The 20252-nt window shown below is 36.1% G+C and overlaps 2 protein-coding genes across 2 annotated transcripts; one reads left to right on the plus strand and one right to left on the minus strand.

Annotated features, from left to right (window-relative positions):
* Nucleotides 1-81: 81 nt before the first annotated feature.
* LOC104912776 (disintegrin and metalloproteinase domain-containing protein 10-like) lies at nucleotides 82-4438 on the plus strand. The gene is made up of 3 exons (XM_010717274.3): nucleotides 82-378; nucleotides 1224-1350; nucleotides 1803-4438. Exons 1-3 carry the CDS (start codon nucleotides 97-99, stop codon nucleotides 1895-1897), a joined length of 504 nt encoding a protein of 167 aa, XP_010715576.1. The 5' UTR covers nucleotides 82-96; the 3' UTR covers nucleotides 1898-4438.
* Nucleotides 4439-7385: 2947 nt separating this feature from the next.
* LIPC (lipase C, hepatic type) lies at nucleotides 7386-19612 on the minus strand. Its single transcript, XM_003209418.3, has 8 exons — nucleotides 19409-19612; nucleotides 17685-17864; nucleotides 16191-16308; nucleotides 14030-14263; nucleotides 12434-12676; nucleotides 9958-10078; nucleotides 9059-9277; nucleotides 7386-7562 (listed from the first exon to the last, which is right to left on the minus strand). Exons 1-8 carry the CDS (start codon nucleotides 19610-19612, stop codon nucleotides 7457-7459), a joined length of 1425 nt encoding a protein of 474 aa, XP_003209466.1. The 3' UTR covers nucleotides 7386-7456.
* Between the last annotated feature and the right edge of the window lie 640 nt (nucleotides 19613-20252).

The following is a 20252-nucleotide window of genomic DNA, read 5'->3' on the forward strand; positions in this document are numbered from 1 at the left end:
TAGAAAATACACAATGCATTTTGTTATTTTGCAGATAATATTAACTTGAAATTTATTAAAAATAGATGTCTTAAACAATGAAGTGCTACCATATTCATGCACATATGTTTTAATACGATAACAATTAGAATTGATCTGATTTGTATTCACTTTTCAGTGGACCCGGATACTTGTGCAAGTACGGGTTCCAGCCGGTGGGAGAAACACTTTGCTCGTAAAACTATTACGTTGCAACCAGGATCTCCTTGTAATGATTTCAGAGGCTACTGTGATGTGTTTATGAGATGTCGGCTAGTAGATGCTGATGGCCCTCTAGCTCGGTTAAAGAAAGCAATTTTTAATCCTGAGCTATATGAAAATATTGCAGAATGGATTGTGGTAAGTATTTTTATTTTACTGTTCTAATATTGTTGTTAATCAGTGTTTGCAGCTGGTAAGTAGCACATTCAGTACTTCAGCACTCTTTGAAGTATCATCAGTCATTGTTTTCCCTAATATTTCTATAAGCACCTTGACTGCAGCAAATGTCTTGACAGACAGAGTCAATGCAAGGAAGGGAATTAGAAAGTAGCTCGTGTTGACACTTCAATTGACTGGATGTTGTGTTGAGGGACATGGTTTAGTGGGAGCTATTGGTAATAGGTGAACGGCTGGACTGGATGATCTTTTAGGTCTTTTCCAACCTTGGTGATTCTATGATTCATACCATTACATTTTCATGTTAATGTTATTATTTCAACTTGTTGTGTTTTCATGTTTTAACTCTTAATATTTGAATGTTTTGCTTTCTTTTAAGGAAGTGAGTATATTGACCTCCAGTAATTCTTACTTCTATTACATTAGCTCATGCTTCAGTAGTAATAGACTGGTGGGGGAAGCTACAAAGAAACGTATTATAAAATTGTACAGTCAATTTTGTGTAAGTTTTTGAGTTCTAGGCTTATGTAACTGTATTGTAGTGCAAGTGTTTCAAATACTCTTCTGATGATATTATGAATCTTCAGAAGTTTTTTGTGTGTGTGTGTGTGTGTGTGTGTGTGTAAGTACTTTGAATCAGTTTTCCTTTCAAACATTAGAGTTTAAGTGATGTTTCCAGTTAGTTTTTGGATGACTTTTAAAATGCAATAGAAAGCCATACACAGTGTGTATTCAAGTCTATGCATGCCTCCCTTGAATGCAGAGAATTAAAAAAAAAAGCCAAACTTTTTTTTTAATGTTTTTAGGCTCATTGGTGGGCAGTATTGCTTATGGGAATTGCCCTGATCATGTTAATGGCTGGTTTCATTAAGATATGCAGTGTTCATACTCCAAGCAGTAATCCAAAGTTGCCTCCTCATAAACCACTTCCAGGTAAGCAGATAAATATTTTATCCTCTATTTTTTTTCTGAAGGGAGAATTTCTGGTGTCCCAGTCTATAATCTATTGCCTGGTGCTACAAAACTTGAAATGGAATTCATGCCATGGGAACAATTGATAAAAATAGAAGTCTTTCCTTATTTCCCTATAAAATAATATGCATATCAAAAGAAAGACTTTGAAAAAGCTTTCTGTCTCAGACTTCCTTTCATTTTGTATTCCATACTACGTATCATAAGAATTGGACTGTTTAAGGACTACTGCTGAGATTAGAAAAAGTACTCTATAAGTACTGTATGTGTTTAATTATGTATTTAAAACGCCGCAGTTCTAAGTCTGAAGTTTTTCAAAAAAGTCGTTATATTTATCTTTTATTGGCTGGGCAACTTTTCTGGAAGTCTTTTCTTTTGCACTTGTTTTAATAATGTGCCTTTCTTTGAAACAGGCACTTTAAAAAGGAGGAGACCGCCACAAACTGCTCAGCCGCCACAGCGACAAAGGCCCCGAGAGAGCTATCAGATGGGACATATGAGACATTGACTGCAGCTTTTTGCCTTGGTTCTTCCTAGTGCCTACAATGGGAAAACTCACTCCAAAGAAAAACCTAATAAATCATTGTCCCCAGTCTAACTTTCAACAATTGAAGAAAAAAAAAAAAAAGCATGATTTGCCCTCAAAACAAGTGGGAATGGTGAATTTTTTGATGAGTGAATCTTCCAGCTTAAAAAGAAGAAAAACATTTTTCTTGCATACTTTTAATTTAGTGGCACAAAATCCTAGAGCATCATGATTCTTTCTCCCTCCTGTGCTCTTCATTGCTGCATTTTCTTCACTTGCAGGCAAATATGGCTGTAGTAAAACTTTTATTCAAGAATTGAAAAAATATATATTTTTCAACTGCCAGACAAGGCTAGGAAGCTAGACCACCTCAGCATTGGAGACATGACTTGCCAATGTATATACCTTGTTATATGCAGACATGTATTTCTAACGTACACCCGTACTTGTGTGCAATTGTAAACAAGAGAATTGCAATATGGATGTTTCTTTGTATTATAAAACTTTTCCGCTATTAATGAAGAAATTACTGTTTAATTGACATACTCAGGATAACAGAGGATGATGGTGTGTAATGGTCAAGGATCCTGTGATGCTTTACACAGCAATTTTGAATCAAACTTTTTATCATGATCAAAGTTGTTTCAAGCACTCATTTTATCTTTTATCAAACAGCTGCTAAGACATAGCATACAAGATTGAATGATCTTTAGAGATACAGCAGGTGTTGTGCAAACTTTGCAAATACCAGAATGTTTCAAATTTTTTATATAACGTCTGATGTCTTGTAGCTCAGCATAAATGTTTTTAATTTGTCTGATTATTCAGTTAAATAACGAATAGTTAGATGAAAATTTTTCATGCTTTAGTAGAAAGTTCTGCCTGTTTTTCAACTTGTTTTAAAAATTGCAACCAGTTTATTTGGGATGTTCAATATTCCTTCATTGTGATGAGTTCGTGATTCTGAGGGATGAGGAAAGAAATAGAAGCAGTGGTTTGTTTTCTTTTTTAATTTATCAGATATTTGAGTAACTTTTCAGCAAGATGCTGTTGGTTGATAACCACTAAAGTAGTGATTTGCCCAGCTTATTGTGGCAGAGTTAAAACTGTAGTTAGGACTACCAACTTTCCCAGACATTTTCTAACAGTAGTGAAGTTCAACAGCACAATGTCCCATTCCAAAGTTTTTATTACGAATGTAAATAATTGGCATTTTTAAAAGTGAAAACAAAAGATTTCTTAAGGTGCTTACTGCTATGCAGGAGATGAAAGGGGGGCATTACAAGCTGTTTAAGCTTTTGATATTTATTGCTTGTTTTCCAAAAGCACCGAGCTAATTAGAGGCGTAAATGGCTATGATTTTCCTGGCTTTGCTTAGGAGAAAATTTACTAAGGATGGACAGGCTTCCTTTGTTTGTTTTGTTTTTTCTTTTTTTTTTTTTCGTTTCTTAAGAGTATAAGGTTTACACAATCATTCTCATAATGTGACGCAAGCCAGCAAGGCCAAAAATATTACTGAATATAATGGGATCTCTTCCTTGTAAACTTGTACAGTATGTGGTGATTTTTTCAAAATACAGCTTTTTGTACATGGTTTAGAGACAAATTTTGTACATGAAACCCTGGTCCAATAGACTATATAAATAATTCTAAATGATCTTAACTAGATAGAAGTGTATGTAGTTGCTTTTAAATCATTTTAAATACATTTGTTTTAAGACTGTGCAAAGATTGGAAGTGGGTTTGCATTTCTAAAATGGTGACTTTTCTTCAGCAAGAGTTCTTAGTAACTTCTTGAGTGTGGTAGACTTTGGAACATGTAAATTTTTTGCCTGTAATGTTATCCTGTGGTAGGATTTCGGCAGACAAACGCTGCCCTATTTTATTTTGAGTCTAAGTTAAATGTTTTCTGAAAAGAGAAATGTGCACTGAACTCTCCACTGCAAGTCAAGATGTGGTAAATCAAAAAGAAAGTTCAAGGCAATGGAATACTACTGTCAATTTCATGTCCACTGTGTTTTATACAGTATCTTTTTTTGTTCACTTTGGAAGTTTTTACTAAAATTGCAAAAAAATAAAAATAAAAATGAAGTATTGTGCAAAGATATGTAAGGTTTTTTGAAACTTGAAATGCATTAATAAATAGACTTGATGAAATCAGCTTTTGAAGATCCATTTACTTTTTAAACCCTGAAGGCAAAAAGGAATATGCAGACTTTTTTTGCTTTTGCTGTAAATGGGCAGTTGCACTCAGAAGCGATTGCACTGTCTGTATACTCTCCAGGTGCATCTCTATTCACATCTCATGGTTAAATGCAAGAGTCAATATTGTGTTTTTTAAGGAAAATCTCTAAAAATGTCTGTTTTCATTGCTGCAATCATGCAAGTGATTTAAAGTTATCTCTTTTTCACCTTTGAAATAGTAACTAGTTACTCTTGGGTTATTCAAGCCTGGAATTATAGCTAGCAAATGATTGTAAAATAAATTTATTTTTGAAGGGGAATACCCCAATTAACATGGAATAATCTGAGTGCACAATTAATGGATTAGACTTTGAGAGGGATCAAATCTGCTTTTTGCAAGGTGTTTTCAAGCTTCCAAGCAGTGTCTCTGTTTTCTTTTACATTTTAAAGTTGATTTAAGTGATAAGATTGCTTTTAAATGCCAGCTTCTCCAGCTAGTCTTTCCTCTCAGGGATGTTTGTTGAGAATGTCTGCTTAGGCATCTGTTTCCCTAACTGAGCGGGACATGCTTTGATGTAATAAAAGCACATTCAGAGTTCCTTTCTCACAGTACTTGCTTTCCCTGTGATATTTTTGAGTGTTTCCCTTTATAGATAAGTAGCACTGCTAGAGCAAAAGATAATAATAACGTAATCAGTTGGAGTAGATCCCTTCTGCATACCAGCATCATGGTTACCTAATAGATCTGGCAGTTTTTGTGTTTACACTTCTGGGAATTCACGCCGAAGTGGTAGAATAATGCCTAAGCATATAAAACACATTGCATGTATTTTTAAATGTGTTTAGGGGAAAACAATGAGTACACAAATAGCTGTTTTTTAACTAATGTTTGACCTAATCATTCCTTGTTATAGCTATTCACTTGAGCATATTTCTTAATGTTTTGTTCATGGAGCATCACTGTTGGCTGTAGAAACATGGGTAGTCAGAATGGTAGGAATGAGAGAAGGCCATCACATCCCTTATACCATGAAATTTCGTTTTATCTAAACCAGATCAGAAATCAGCAATGTAGTTTGGCTTTTGATTAATGTTCCAATTAATGTTCCAATATTGCTTTTGGGGAAGGCAGGAGAGAACAAAGCACAGGCTTTACCTCAGATTTTACATTGGTGGCTCATTATAACACAGGTGATTAAAGGCTCAGCAGTCCTTATGTTACTCTAAACTGTGCTTCCTCTGACAGGAGCAGACTTGTGAGGCTTTCAGGGTCTTGGTTCAGTTATCTGGAGTGATCTAGCAACGGTTTGAGCACAATGTGAGGCACTGCTGTAGCTACTTGGAATCATAGGTATGACCTCGGTATTTTCTTCTGGCATTGCCAGGCAGTTGGTGTATGCTGCCACATAGGCTTTATTTTTAAAACAGAAATTAATCTAACAGCTATCAGAAACAAAGGATTTACTTGGCACAGAACATCTAATTTGTGACAAATGATATCAGAATAAATCTATTTGTATCTTCAAGAGCTTAAATACTGAATGTTCTCTTAATTTTTCTGTTCAACTGAAGAAGAGTTTTCAAGGTGTGTTACCTGAGGAGATACCTCCTTGTTTACATCTGAACTGAAAGATGTTTTTTCCCCAGAGAACTGAGAAGTCCCCAAGCTGCAGTATCGCTGTTCTTTGGGCTTCAGCACACTGTAGACATCTTTGACTTTTGCACCCGCTTTTCCTGGACTAATGCTTTTAAACTTCTTTCTACATATAAGATCCCGGTATCAACCTTCTTAGCACGTAAATAGTAGTGCTATTAAGAGCTAATTTTACTGTCTAAAATGTGTCAAGTGTGTTCGGGTGTGTTGCTACAGGAAAGCCATGACTTAAAAGGCTGTGAGAATATGTGTGTTTTACATCATAGAACTCTCATCAGAAGCTGTGAAGCTGTCTCACCAGCCTAAGTGGTTTTTATGAGGTCTTTATTTCAGCCTTCCTTTTTCTGTATTGATTATACCTGTTTACTTACGTGGATGTTAGCTACCAAAAACAGCTTTTAAAAGCTAGGAGTTACTATTCCGCATGATCAGCAAAGTTGACTGCATTCACTGTTTGGTGATTGTTCACTGCCTGCAGGATTGCTGGTTCTGCTCTGCTCATTCCTTAAGCTTTTTAAATCATTCTCACTTTAATTCTGGTAACACCTAATTATTTTGATTCCAAATTTTCTTTCCTCCTATCTTGGTATGATATCAGCTCTTGTGACTGTTTTCAAATTTAGAGAACATTTAAAACAAATACATTCAGAATAGTTATAGAAACATAATTTTTAATGATTATTGTACTTACAGTTATTCAGTGACAAATGAAATATTTTCTACTTACTTCTACTTATTTTACTTATGCTTTCCTGTAAGAATAAAACACGACTGATCTGAGATGACAGTGTTTATTTATCCCAATGTAATGTATCCCAATATAGAAAACAATAGAATTTTGTATGTTTGAATTCTTTAAATTTATTTATATGCACTGAGGGCAAAAGTTTTACCATTTTCAGTTATTAATGCAGTTTAAAATGATAGTAATATTTGCTATACAGCAATTTAAAATGTAAAAATTTCAAGTGTTACACGAACAAGTAAATATGATTTTCACGTGAAAGTTAACAGAACTTCTTTGTGCCACAGTTGTGAGTAGTACGTTAAGCATTATTAAATCACTATTAATTTAAATTAGTACACTAAAACAAGTGGCAAAGCATTTTCCAATAAGACATAGCTTTTTTGGATGATGTAGTTATTTCCCTTGCCATATAGTTATAAGGAATAGCTCAAGCATTCTATACATTGAGATGTTTTCTAGTTTTAAAGTCATCAAGTCAGAAATTCAGACTTTCTGTTGACAGTGTTACCTATCTCAGGGTATGTTTACTGTTGAACTCCATTTTCACTATGAAGTAATTTAGGAAATATGTGATGGATAGTCGCTATTGATGTTTCAAAGTATTTAATTGGAAATGAAACTCCTTCTTGCAAACATATGTATCAGTGATTATTTCAAATAGTAACATTTTGATTTCCAGCAAGCATTATTTCAGACTTCAACTAATTTAAAACTAACAGTTGCTGTCAATAAAGTTGCTCATTGATCACTGAGAGTAGGCTTGCATATCAGCAAAGTGCCTTTCAGTTTACCATTACATCATAGAATTTACATTTTTTTTTGTATTCTTTCATCACTTCTGAAACTATCAGAATTTTTAAATTTGTGCTTAGTATAGCTATGTATTTTTAAAACATCTTACTAGATGTGTGCTATTTTTTATATATTTTGCTTATTAGTTGGTTTTTCTTCTTGCTCACTTTCTTTCTTGTTGCCGGAATCGATCTTCACATCTCACAAATGTTTTCTCTTGGGCTGCATAAAGGTGGATGTTGTCAATACTTTGAGAGCAAAATGTCATTCTAGGAAGAAAACAAAGCGTGTAACCAGAATAATACTTTTAAGGGATGCCATCTGTATAAGAAATGGCTCTCTAAATTCATTGTCTTTATATTTCCTGTACTTACCTTCCTGTGACATCCCAGATTGCACAGAAAGAAAACAGAGCATATTATTCTTTAAAATACTAACAGAAACTTCTGCTTCTTCTTACAGCAAAAAAGCTTCTAAATATTGTTAGATACTTGAAAATACCACCTGAACTCCCCACACCATTTACCCTTTTTCTAGTTTATCCTAAATAGTATATCAGTAGCAATTGGCTTGTTCTATGTTAATGATACAGGACTATTGGAGAGGAACTTTTTTTCTCAAGGTACAAAATCTTTTTTTTTTTTTTAAACTAGCTCTCCAATTTGCCTTGTACTACACAGTTAAATTTGTTTTGGCAGTTAGGTCAGTACTGAACAGCAGGAGATGTTACAAAATCAAGTTTTATATATATTTTTGGCAGGAGCGCGTGCAAAGTGCTGGGTTAGGAAGAAGTACCTACAAAACACATTTTCAGAAAGTGGAAAAAAAATATAAATTTTAAATTGCCCAATTTGTGGGGATTTTTTGTTAGCATCAAGGAGCTGCAGCTCTGCCAATAAATACTGTTCCACAGGAAGTCTGCACATGGTTGTAACTGGTGTGCTGGTAAGAAAGAGACCATAACAAGGAAAAACACCTGAGGCTGAGCCACAGTTGCAAGGTAAGACCTGATTTTCTTGTTAATTAGAATGTTCAGTTAAAATTTCTCAATATTCTCAAGGAATAATTACAAGTTTTGTTATTTGTTCTGGCTGAAATTTGTCTGAATAAGCAATTTCAAAAGTATTAATAGCATTTGCTGTGTTTAGATACCACTACCGCTCAGATCTGTGGATCCAGTTGCAAAAAAAACAAGAGTCTATTGAAAGGCAAAGCATTGAGATTTGTCTTATTTTTCCAAGTAGGATTTTGAATTTTCAAGGCCTTCATGTTTGAATCAGTATTTATTTTGTTTTATATTTGTTTCTTTGAAATTTCATATGGTCTATATAGAGTGAGATAATTACATTCTGAAAATAAGAAATTGCTATCATTTATTACTATTGTGTAGAAAAAAATGCATTGCTTGTTTAAATTCTTCCTTGGATCTGTTTGCTACCTCCTTCTCTGTCCTTTATTCCCAAATATCAATTACACTATTACCCCAGGCAGTGGTGCCTTAAATTCAGGTTAGTGTTATTAGTGAGCCAGAATATTTCCCACAATTCATTTTTGACCTGAGAACAAAAATTCTTCTCACAGATCACTTCAAAATCATGCATTGTGATCTGAGACTAAAATTAAAAAATAATAACATGATAGAGGCTGGACATGGATAAACTCGGCTGGTTTGAACACAGAGACTCAGATCATTGTAGTAGAGCTAGGAGCACCTGTTTGCTAAGTGTCTGTCTTATTACAGAAACGTTCTTTTCATTACACTTACTTTTGCTGTGTTTCCCCTGCTTTCACTCGTATTGTCTTCACTATGAGCCCTGGTCGACGAGTGCCTTTTGTCCATGGCATTATGGTTTGAAACTTGTCCCAGATATTTTTCCAAACTGCAGTTCCTTCCCATTTAAACTTGATCATTAGTAGCTCACCAATATCAGTGTCCAGTGTGATGAGAAAAGAGTAGGTTTTATTCCCATTAATTCCTTCAACTCTGCAGAAATCAAAAATAGAATAATGCTATCTCAATTATAATGGATTGAAGTTTATTTAAAAAATAAACTATTTTTTTGAAATCAAAGAAAGAACTGTTCCTCCCTCCAGAGAAAACATTACTGCCTCTGGCATACTCTTCCTCTAGTTGAGCAAAGTTGTGAAATATAACAACTTGCTTGGAAAAAATGGCAGAACTTAGGAGAAGCTTGCACAGCTAGCGAAGCATCAGTAGTTTCTGAATGCAAAAGAGGTATCCCATAATACTGTGTTATGCCTTCTGTCTCCTAGAGCAAAGACTGCCTTTACTTTTGATAATGCCGATAGCGTATCCATCGTGAGAAATAGCCAAATTTATTTACCCTAATTGCAGTTGCTTCATTTAGTTTTAATTGATGACTGTCCTGTGCTAGCTTGGGATGGACCAAAGTGGACAGGATACCAAATCCCGAAACTTCCAAGATTATTTGTTTTGCTTAAGAGATCCTTCATAGAAGAATTGTATGAATAATGTAAAAATTCATAATTTTTAGGGAGCGTTGGTGAAGAGAGGACAACTGCTGGTTCGTCTCCAATTACTTGTAGTTAAACCAAGTAATTCACAGCTTGATTATCCATGTAACACAGTAAACTAACCTTTTTTTTCTTACTTGTCCAATGACATGTAATGTCAATACTCACATTGTGATGGGCAAGTTTTTAGCATCCTCCTTAGTGCCTGTCAGAGACATGGTAAAACTTGGGTCTATCTTCTTGCCTTGGATTTCATTTATGAAGTGGATCTTGAACTGGTAGTGATAGACTGTAGAAAGGGAGAATTTACAAAGTGATGAAATTAATGGTCAAAGAAGCAATAGATTTCTCAGACATAAGTCTGTCTTTCAAAGCAGGAATTTGATTGATACTTCAATTTTATTTTAAAATGAATTTGTACAATTAAAGCATATATATATTTATCATTGATGTGTTGTATTAAAGCTTGGGGGCCCTACTGCTCTTTTTAAAAGCATTGAGGAGGGGAGGGGAGGAGGGTAACCTGGGCAGAGTTCACTTTATAGAGTAAAACACTCTCCCATGGGAAATGTTTTTGCTCTTCTGAAATTTAATCGTTGGAATATCTGGCAAGCTCTGTCCAACCAGCAGAGGAATCCTTCTGACTGGACATGTTTAGAGGTGTACAATAAAGACTGAAGACCTTATAAGATGTTGTCAGGCTTTTTCTCTGGAAAATTTCCTTGCAGAACAAAAGACTTCCCTTGGCTGCATAATAAAACGTTGTGCTTAATATGCATCTGTTAACAATATGACTTTGTTCAATCACATTACTGTAAGAAAGATGTCATTAGTGCTTTGAGGTTTGGTGATTTCTCCAAGAATTGTGTTTAGGAAAGTCTTTGAACTGAAGATAATGGCATGCTTCTGAGAAAGAATGACTAAGGAATTGTCAGTTTACTGATTAAAGCTGTTTGGCATGTAGAGAACTACAAGAGAAAAAAAAAAAAACTAACCTACTACTACAACACTTTTTTATCTGTACACTCCAGAATATAACTTGAAAAGTGTCTGATTTCATGAAATGTGAAGCGTAATGCTGAGTTCCTCAGGTTTTCTCTCTTTGGGCTTCTCTTGTGATCTTCAAACATTTTTTTTTTTTTTTTTTAAGAACATTACAAAGATCACTTCATATGCATCCTTCCACTGGTGCCACCTTGTTTTGGAACTGTTATGAAGGAAAATTATTGTCTGAGCATTGGTTTTTGTTTTTTTCCCACAACTTTTTTTTTCTAAAGGAAGACCATGTTCAAGCATAAAAATGCAATGTGTTTAAAATAAAAATCAACACCTGTGGGATACAGTTACAGCTTGTGATGAACTATTTCCATATCCTGGAAAGGAAACAGCACAGGGGTGTTATTTCTGTGCCCAGTGTGTGCATGTGGCAGACATGGCATCATCAGAGCAGTGTATGTTCCCCATTCTGATGGTGACCTGACTGTTATACAGCAAAATTGGCAACTGCACAGCCTTTAAAAATATGTAAATCTGCTCCAAGCAGCTTCCTGCGACATTTTTAACAAGTATGAGACCCCCAGTGGGTTCAACTGCTCTGAGCGTCAGACAGGGCCGAGCACATTTATCTCCAGTCATTGTGGTGTACTTCACAGCTGCGTTAGTGGGAGGAATCATAGGATCTCCAAGTGAGACCCTGCAGTGAGTGTCCAAACGCTTACTCTGGCAGCTTGGGGCTGTGCCCAGGACAGTCTGTTCCATGCCCACCACCCTCTGGTGAAGAACCTTTCCTTACTTCCCAGCCTGGCTGCCCCAACAGAGCTCCATGTCACCAGAGAGCAGAGCTCAGCGTTTGGTCCACCAGAGTAAGAAGAGAAAAGCCTGTGCAACAGTGTTCCCCTAGGTTTCGTTCCAGACCTGAAGAATCCTAAGTTACTACCAAGAGGAACAATTCTAAAAGTATTTTAAAAGTACGTGAATTGTATTTTTATGGTTTTTATTCTCTGGTGTTGCAATTGAGTACCAGGCACTGTGTGTGAAGTTGAACTGTGTGATACAAGCAGGTACTGAAGGGGATTCCTGTGCCCTGGGCCTGTGCTGGGAAAGGCGGGAAACTGACTGTGCTTTCTTCTGTGGTGATTCCTCTGTCTCTCTGAATTTGGGTAATTATTTTATTCTCTTGATAAAATAATTTAAGGGTGATAAACCCTAGAGTAACAGTCTCTTTTTTTTAGTGCCACATTCTGGCCTGTAAAAGTCCACGCTGTTCTGTTGTCCACTGGCTGAAAAGTAATAATTTGTGTGTAGTAATAATTTTTCTGTAGACAAACTACAGAAAAAATGTGGGCAAATTTGGAACGTGAGGCTTTACAGGCCTCCCAGAGCAGTTGAGCTGCTGCTTCGGCTTGGCTGTGTGCTGCAGATGCTGTGGCACCTGCACAGGACAGCTGTAGGAAATGCCTGATGACCTAGGAGCTCTGAGGCACAGATTTGATGTGAGGTCATCAACACAGCCTGGCAGGATTCCTCACTGTCTGCAAATCGATTATCCTGCAGATTTTTCTTATAAATGAATAATCAGGATCACAAAGCCTAGACTTTCAGCACACTTCATAACATGGAGACTATAACAAATATTCCCACAAACCTTTGAAAGGCATGCGTGCTCTTGTTTTCAAAAAGAGTTTTCTACTTTTTGGGAGCCTTTCCTCCCGTATGTTGTAGCCCAGGGTATTGCACCGGTTCTTCCTACAGCTGAGGCACAATCCTTTGTCAAAAGTGTTGATGTCATTGCACCAGTACGCTGTGCTTTGCTTGTCCTCATGAAGCAGGGAGTCAATGAACAAGTGAACTGACCTCTCGTGGGCACATTTCACAGTTTGTGTGATACCTGAAAATACACAAACAGTACTTTTGTTGTTCCTTTTTACTGTTCCAGTTACAGAGTAGCCAACTGTATATGTTACTGTGTTTCTCCCACCCCTCTTACTACTGAAATGTCATAATATTTGTCTCAGAAATCATACATGCAGCAACAGTACTTTTGGTATCGTCCAAAATAGTTTGGCTGAACCCACATGCTGATAAAACTGAATAGTTTGCTGTTTAAATTTGTTAAGCCTGCCTGCCCAAGACAGTAAGTATGAACCTTGATTACATTGTCCTGACTGATAAGTTAATTATGAAATGCAGTGTGAGGCTACATGCAGCCTTTCAGATCATGCTGTACTCATGATTGCTGTCTTATTCTGAGTGGCTGAACACTGTTGACTTTTGGATGTTTACATAATGTCATATTTTGTTCCCATCAGAGTTAACAGTCTCTAATGTTGAATTTTGCCTTCAGCTACAGCTGGGGGAAAAAGGCACCAAAAATGTATGAAATACATAATATTTACTAACTACATAGATGTGCTTTAAGATGAGTGCCTTTTCTCTCCTTTTCTAAAAGGAAATTATACTTTTTAAGATTTCAAATCAAATTATGGAAGTTGTGGTTTTTTTGTGTGTAATTTGAATATACCGCAGTGGACTGTTTTTACATGACTTCACTGATAAGATTTCTGTGTTGTGTCATGAATTATCTGCTAAGAAGTAAGATCTACTGCTGAGAAATGCCAAGTGAACAGCACTCTTATTTTTTTTCAGTTAATAGTTCTGGCTGACACCATGCATCAGTACCTTTATCTTCTATTAGTATGTTGCATTATCTCTGTACGTTTGTGTTTAGGTACTTTGGAAATGGGCTTCTATATGTATAAAACCAGCTTGGAACATTGAAAATGAAGTCCCAGAGAGAGCATTACCCTCTGTGCAGCTGAAGGATGGTGACTTCGAGAAAGCTGAATTAAGGTGAGTAGAACAGCTTTGTGTTTTGTTTGATTTGAAATAACTAATTGCACATTAGATGAATCTAGCTTAATTAAAATATTTTTTCTTGTTTCTTCTACCACCAAAATAAATACCTTTGAAAGTTATTCAAAAGTTCACGACAGCAGTGTAGTCATGGCCTTGTTTTCAGAAGTGCTGGGCAGCTACATTTCTTATTAGTCAGTGAGAATGATTTGAGCTCACTATATGTAAAAATCTATAATCAATTTCTAGAAAATAAACTTTTTTGTTTATAGTGGGAGATAGTGCTCCCCATCTGACGATGTTTTAGCACCATAGATCTATGTGGTTTCCCAGAGATAGCATAAATCCAGCTGCCACGCTGCTGCCCTTGCTGTCCATTTGATCTTACCAGTGATCCCATATTGTGCAATGTGGTTATACACATGCATGAAGTGACAACCAGGCTGAAAGGTGCCTCCATTGGGATAAAAATCGAAATGGGCCACAGGCTGTTTGATGCCAACACTGAGACCCATGTGCTGTTTAGTGAACGTATGAATGGCATCTACGAAGTTTGCATCATCTGGAGATAACCGGTCTGTTGGTGACATTCCTTCAAACAAGGGGCCAGCGGGGTCAAGGCCTGCAACGAAAGCAAACAATCCAATTGTGATATAGTATAGATGGGCTTTTCTTATACTGTTTTGAGAAAAATGTCTGATAAATATTTAACAACATACAGCACTGGAAATTTACAAGGTCTTTCACTGACAGAAACAATGCTAAGAACACTTGTACTGCAGAGGGTACATGGATACACCAAAAGGTAAATAGAGATGTAATAAACAGTAACTGCTATACACACAAGGACACAGACTGAGATAGATATGTTTGTTATAGGTAAGCCAAGCTCACTACTGCTTTGTCTTTTGAGAAATGTTTACTTAATTCTGTTCTTTGATACTCTAGAGGTCAGGTGTTTCAGAGGCCCTTTTGAAAACAGCAGTCCTACAACAAAGTTGACTTTTAGCCTACATTTGAGACTTGTAATTTTTAATGCTTCACTTCACAGAATCAGATGTTCTGTATAATAATATTTAAATTAGTGCAGTACTCAGAAAAATAATATTCCAGTTATGCATGTTGTTTTTAATTCACTGGGTGCTTTTGTATAATACCCTTCTTGGAAACTGATTGCTGGAAAAATACTTACTCCATAGTTTAAAGCTGCTGTTTAGCTTGGAGAATGAGCTTCTAAAATTTCAGGTTTTCCAGTTGGTAGTATGGACTGGTGCAGCAGCATATATGTAACTGGACAAGACTAATAGCAGAGGCTTCAAGTAGGATGATAAGGATGTCACCCTGAAGGCATGCTTTTTCCTTTTAATAGGTTGTGTCAGTATGAATCTTTTGAGCTTATTGTTACAAGACTGAATAATTTTTGCTGAAGAGTGCACATATAGTAAATGTGCCTTAATCTTTTTGCTTATCCATTATCAAGATTTTGATGTGTTAATGTGATTTGGTATACAGGTATCAATATTGTGATGTGCCATGTGAAGTAAGCTTCTTGCCATGCAGGCACCATCACAAGAGTTGATTAAGGAAGGGACTGAGGTATGTGGTCGTGAATCGAAGATTACAACTGGGAACTATTCAAGGGAGGTGACACACAGAGAGCTGAAACACACAGCAGCTGGAACTGGAGGTGAGAGCACTGAGTGTAGCCAAGGATGGGTGGAAGCTTGAAGATGATGTTTATCTTATTTCTAATTCTTTATCTGCAATGGCAAACCCTAAGAAGGGCATACATTTGGACTTCAGACAATGTGTAGGTTTGGTCTTAGTCTTGTAGGAACAGAATGTCAGATTTTATAAGTTCATAAGACCCAATAAAGCAAAATAGATTTGTTTCAGGGAGATACTCAGCATCTCTTCCTCCTCTGCAGAATTATTGGTGTGATCAAAACTTTAGATATTATTTTTTACTTTATTGGTGGTGGTATGGCGTGTGAGGGTTTTTTTGTTTGATTGGTTTGGTTGTTTTTTTTTTTTCCTTATATAAAAATTAGTGTATTTCTGGTCCCTTCCAGCACAGTATCATGAAACAGTGAGTCTACCTTTAAGGGCACAGTAGATTTGTTTACTATCTTTCATTTATTAAAATAGAGTCTAGTATTTTGTTAAATCTCCTCTCAAAACACAACCAAGTTGGTATTTACAGTGCCTACCGTTGTAAATGGCTTTGCACTGCATAGTCTCATTGCATTTTAAAATATTACGCAGGTGAATTAAGTTGCCCATACATGTGAATATTTTAATTTTGAAGAAGATGCTCTTTGAAAAGGAGACTACATATAAAATGTATTTAGCTAGGGCAAGGAGAAGACACAATAAATTAAATGCAAACGTTGACCAGCAAATTTAGTTAAAATTCCAGCAGATGCTGCTGTGATTAACAAAAATAGAAATGAGTTCTTAGTTCTAATCTGAACTGACGTGTCAAACATGTGCGTAATGTAGGAAAAGAAATCAGTCGGGTGTTACATTCATTAAAATAATCTTTTTACCTGTAATTCTTCCAATCTTGTTCGTACCGCTGATGTAACTACCAGCAAACCCTGAAACATGAGCTCCTAGGCTGTACCCAATTAGATGAACATTGCTCCTGGAAAACTGAATGGATTCCTGGAAGATAACAGCAGTTTGATTTAGATGCAGAAAATGCAACCAGTAGATGAGTAAAATGCTTAACTACAAACAAGGAATACTGTGAGTCGTAACTCAAGAAATTTGTGTGTTGATGCTGAAGGTGAAACAAAGTACTTGGATCATGCACTAAATTTCTTTGCAGGCTGAGTGTTATTCCTTGCCTCCTTTGTTTGCATCAGGAAAATGCCATTTATTTCGGCACTTGGACTTTTGTGATATGCTCAGGAAAACCATCGACTGAAATAGTAGGAGTTCTGTTACTGTTTGTTGGAAGTGATGCAAATGTCTGTAAGTGGTGACTCTGGCTCTCCTTCCTGCCTGCTCTCCCTAACTGGGACTGTTGTCTAGTAACTTCTAGCCCTGCCATTTCTGTTGAAGAGCAGTTTAGCCCTTTAGTAGTATCGGCTGCAAATCTTTCTGCTCTGCTGCTTGTTTTCCTTCTACCATAGGTCTCACCATATTTAAATTAATGTATTCAAAAATACATTGTGAGGTGCAGAAATAAATAAATAAATTTCACTTTCAATTAGGTAGCATGAATTATTACTGGAGATAGCTGAAATAAGAGTTACACAAGGTGCATAGTTTATATATGTAATTTTCTTTCTAGTGTTTTGCCTTCTGTTTTTTCTAAAACAGTTCTAGAGACAAGCAATCCCTTACGAACTCCTCAATAATATTTCCATTCAGGTGGCTGCAGGTATAGCTAAAACTGCTATAAGGGACAGCCACTCGTTCATACCTAGTGGGAGTTTTCATCAGTAGTCACTACATTAGCATGGCTCTGCACTCATCACTGCCTCCATGCCATCTGCTTGGTTATGTGTATCTGTCCTCTTAAAACTCCCTGTAAACTTTGGATCACCAAGCAATTATTTTAGACTAATCTTTGGGAAGCAGTGGAAAAACAAACAAACAAAAAAAACCAACAGACATGATGTCATGCTTGAACTCTGAGTTAAGGGTAGATCACAGACCCATTTTGCTGAACTAGCCACTTACGAATGATCATGTGCCTGCTTTGAAAGTACTCTTTGAAAGGACTCTTGCTCTGACTTTCTTTTACTGGCTGAGTTCTGAACTTGAATTATACTGTTGAGTAGTTTAACAGTTCAGAGAATGTCAGCTGTCTGCACAAGTGGGAATTGAAAAACTGCATGAGCGTGAAATGATCTCACCTTTAAGACACATGGAAGTATTCTGATAAAAAAAGACCACTTGCTTTTTTTCTCTTACATGGTAAAAATTTTTATGAAATCATGTGAAAATTTATGGAAGAAAATTACAGGATATTAGAGAAATTTACTTGATTGAAATGGATAAGCATTAACCAGTTAGTATTTATATCTTACTTCCAGCCATTCCACAAAGTCTGCTATCTCCTGTCCTATGTAGCGTGTATTCTGTACAGCAATGGGGTAGTGCTGGTGGGCAAATGTAAGCCAATCTGCAATGATCACGTTAAGTTGTTTACGCTGAGATTTCAGAGCTGCTGCCATTTTCCAAATCCAACTTTCTAAAATACCATCCACCTGTTTAGATTAAAACAAACAAACAAAAAAAATTAAAGATGTAGTCTTAAGAGAAACCAGTGTCTACCAAGTATTTTGTATGAGAAGCTCAGGGAAATGTAAGCCATAATATAAACCAGGAGGGCTACTGCAGGTAACTAAGATTTTTGAGGCTGCCAGCTTTTCTTTGCCGAGAATTCTTGATTTTTGGTGGGCAAAAAAATCAAGAATATATATATAAATATTTTAGGCATGTGATCTCTTATCACTGAAATGATTACTGATTAAAGAGGGACAGAAGTGCCTCAAAAGTTTGATTTTTTTTCAAGAGCAGCTGTCCATGTAAATTTATATGAAAGGAAAGGGGAAGAAAGATGGAATGCTACAGACCTGTGAATTTTGCCTTTTACAGCCATTCCATTTTGAAATCTCTTTTTTCCCTCTCTTTTCTGGCTCTTTTTTCAAGGACTGCATCACACTTTCTGTATTAGCATCTATGACAGCTTCCAATTTGACGGACCAGAATTACTATTTAATATTCCATATTTAGGATGAGCAAGTTGTACTTATTTCCTAAATAACAGAGCATCCTAATCTCTTCTGACCATTTGACAGAATTTGGAAGTCTCGGGTTTGGGTTTCCATTCATACTTCTCTGAGAGCATAATACTTCTGCACTTTAAATTAATGTGCATGTTGAATATTGATAGCAGCAGCCTCAGCTCCATAATTTCTCTTTTACAAGAGCATAGATTTTGAGCATATTCTTGAATGTGGGAGTCTTAGCTAATGTAATCTAGGGCAACATTCCATCTCTGCTGTTCTGTGTTGTAAGAGAGTTATGTGTATCAAGGGTGTTGCTCAAGGTTTCTCTGATTGTATGTTTGCAGAGGCAAAAGGAAGGTGTATTTTGCCTCTCATTTGGTGATACTGATTCTATGAGAATCAGGTATCTGTTCAAATTAGATGACTTCTTATCCTGCCTTATCTTTTGTTTCTTTTTCAACTGAGAAGCTGATAAAACTTCACTCTAGCAGAGAAATTCTATGCAATTGAGCAATTTTTTTGATGTTTTTCTCTTTTTTAATCATTTAATTGGAAGCAGTTCAGTGATAAATCACTGACTTTTCAACTGAAAAAGCTTATAGAGAAGTTCTCTTTGCAGGTGTACCTGTGAGAAAGATGTGGGCAGTTTGTATGCAATTCTTTTCAAGTAGTCTGTAAATACCTGGCAGTGAACATACCAGAGGAATGAAACCTAGTATTCAGTCCTCCAGAGGCATAGCATTAATTCTGCTTTCTGCTGCTTGTTCTAACTCAGCTGGCTTTAAACCAGGATAGAAACTAATTCCTGGCATGGAATTCCCATAGGAAAAATTGTTTCTCGAGCATTCCTTCAGAATCTCAGTGGGGAATTGCCACTTTTCATTATTTTTAGCTATGATTTCCACCATCTTTGAGATCCTAATTTTTCTTCTGAAGTTGCTTTTGGCACTAGCGTAACGAGGAGGAAAGTATATCAAATCAGATGTAGTTTGAATTAAAAATAAAATGTGTGTTCATACCGACCAGCCATGGACTATCATCACGAGAGGAAGAGAGGCATTGAAACTGCATTTGTCAAGAGTCTCCAACTGATTAAACAAAATCTGACATGCTTCTCCAGTTGTGTCTGTATAGAGTTGAAATTTGGTTTCTAAGCTTTGCTGATCTTTCTTTGTTCTAGAGTGCTGACTCTGTGATCCCAGTGCCTCTGAAATGAAATTCATAGTAAGTCATAATAGTATGGAATCTAAAACCTGAAGAAGTTACTAGTCAGACAGCTTATAAGACACAGTAAACTGTTCAGATCAAAACTCTATCTGTGTATAATTGTTACCTACTCCAGGTGGGCGTAAGCTGTGCATTTTGTATCAAAAAAATTGATTTATAATTTCAAAGCTTGAGATAATATAGATGTCCATCTGAATCCATCTATTATGCAATAACAATTAACTTCTAGACAACGTAATGAATGACTCTTTCTCCCTAAAAGGATTTGATGAAATATTCTAGTTGCAAAACTTTTAAAAAATTCTTTAGTTGAAGTAGCTTGGTACACATAGAATAGCATTTTCAGAAATGTCCATTAAGTACCTGGGATGGAATCTGTTCTTAAGAAAGGAGTGGCAGGGTGTAGTCTCATCAGCATTATGAATTGAGAAGGAAAAAAACATTGAATACAAGGAGATTGCTGACAAATGGGGTATAATAAAATAGAAGCTTACAAAAAGCACAGTATGATAAGCAAGTGTGGTGTCTCCTTCTGATAAGACTTCAGACTTGTATGTTGTTTAACTTAAAATTATCCAGATAATAAATTTATTAAGTATAGAATGAATGAGAATTAGAGGGAGAAATGTCAGAATG

Source organism: Meleagris gallopavo, chromosome 12, assembly GCF_000146605.3.
Source record: "Meleagris gallopavo isolate NT-WF06-2002-E0010 breed Aviagen turkey brand Nicholas breeding stock chromosome 12, Turkey_5.1, whole genome shotgun sequence".
Lineage (NCBI taxonomy): Eukaryota > Metazoa > Chordata > Aves > Galliformes > Phasianidae > Meleagris > Meleagris gallopavo.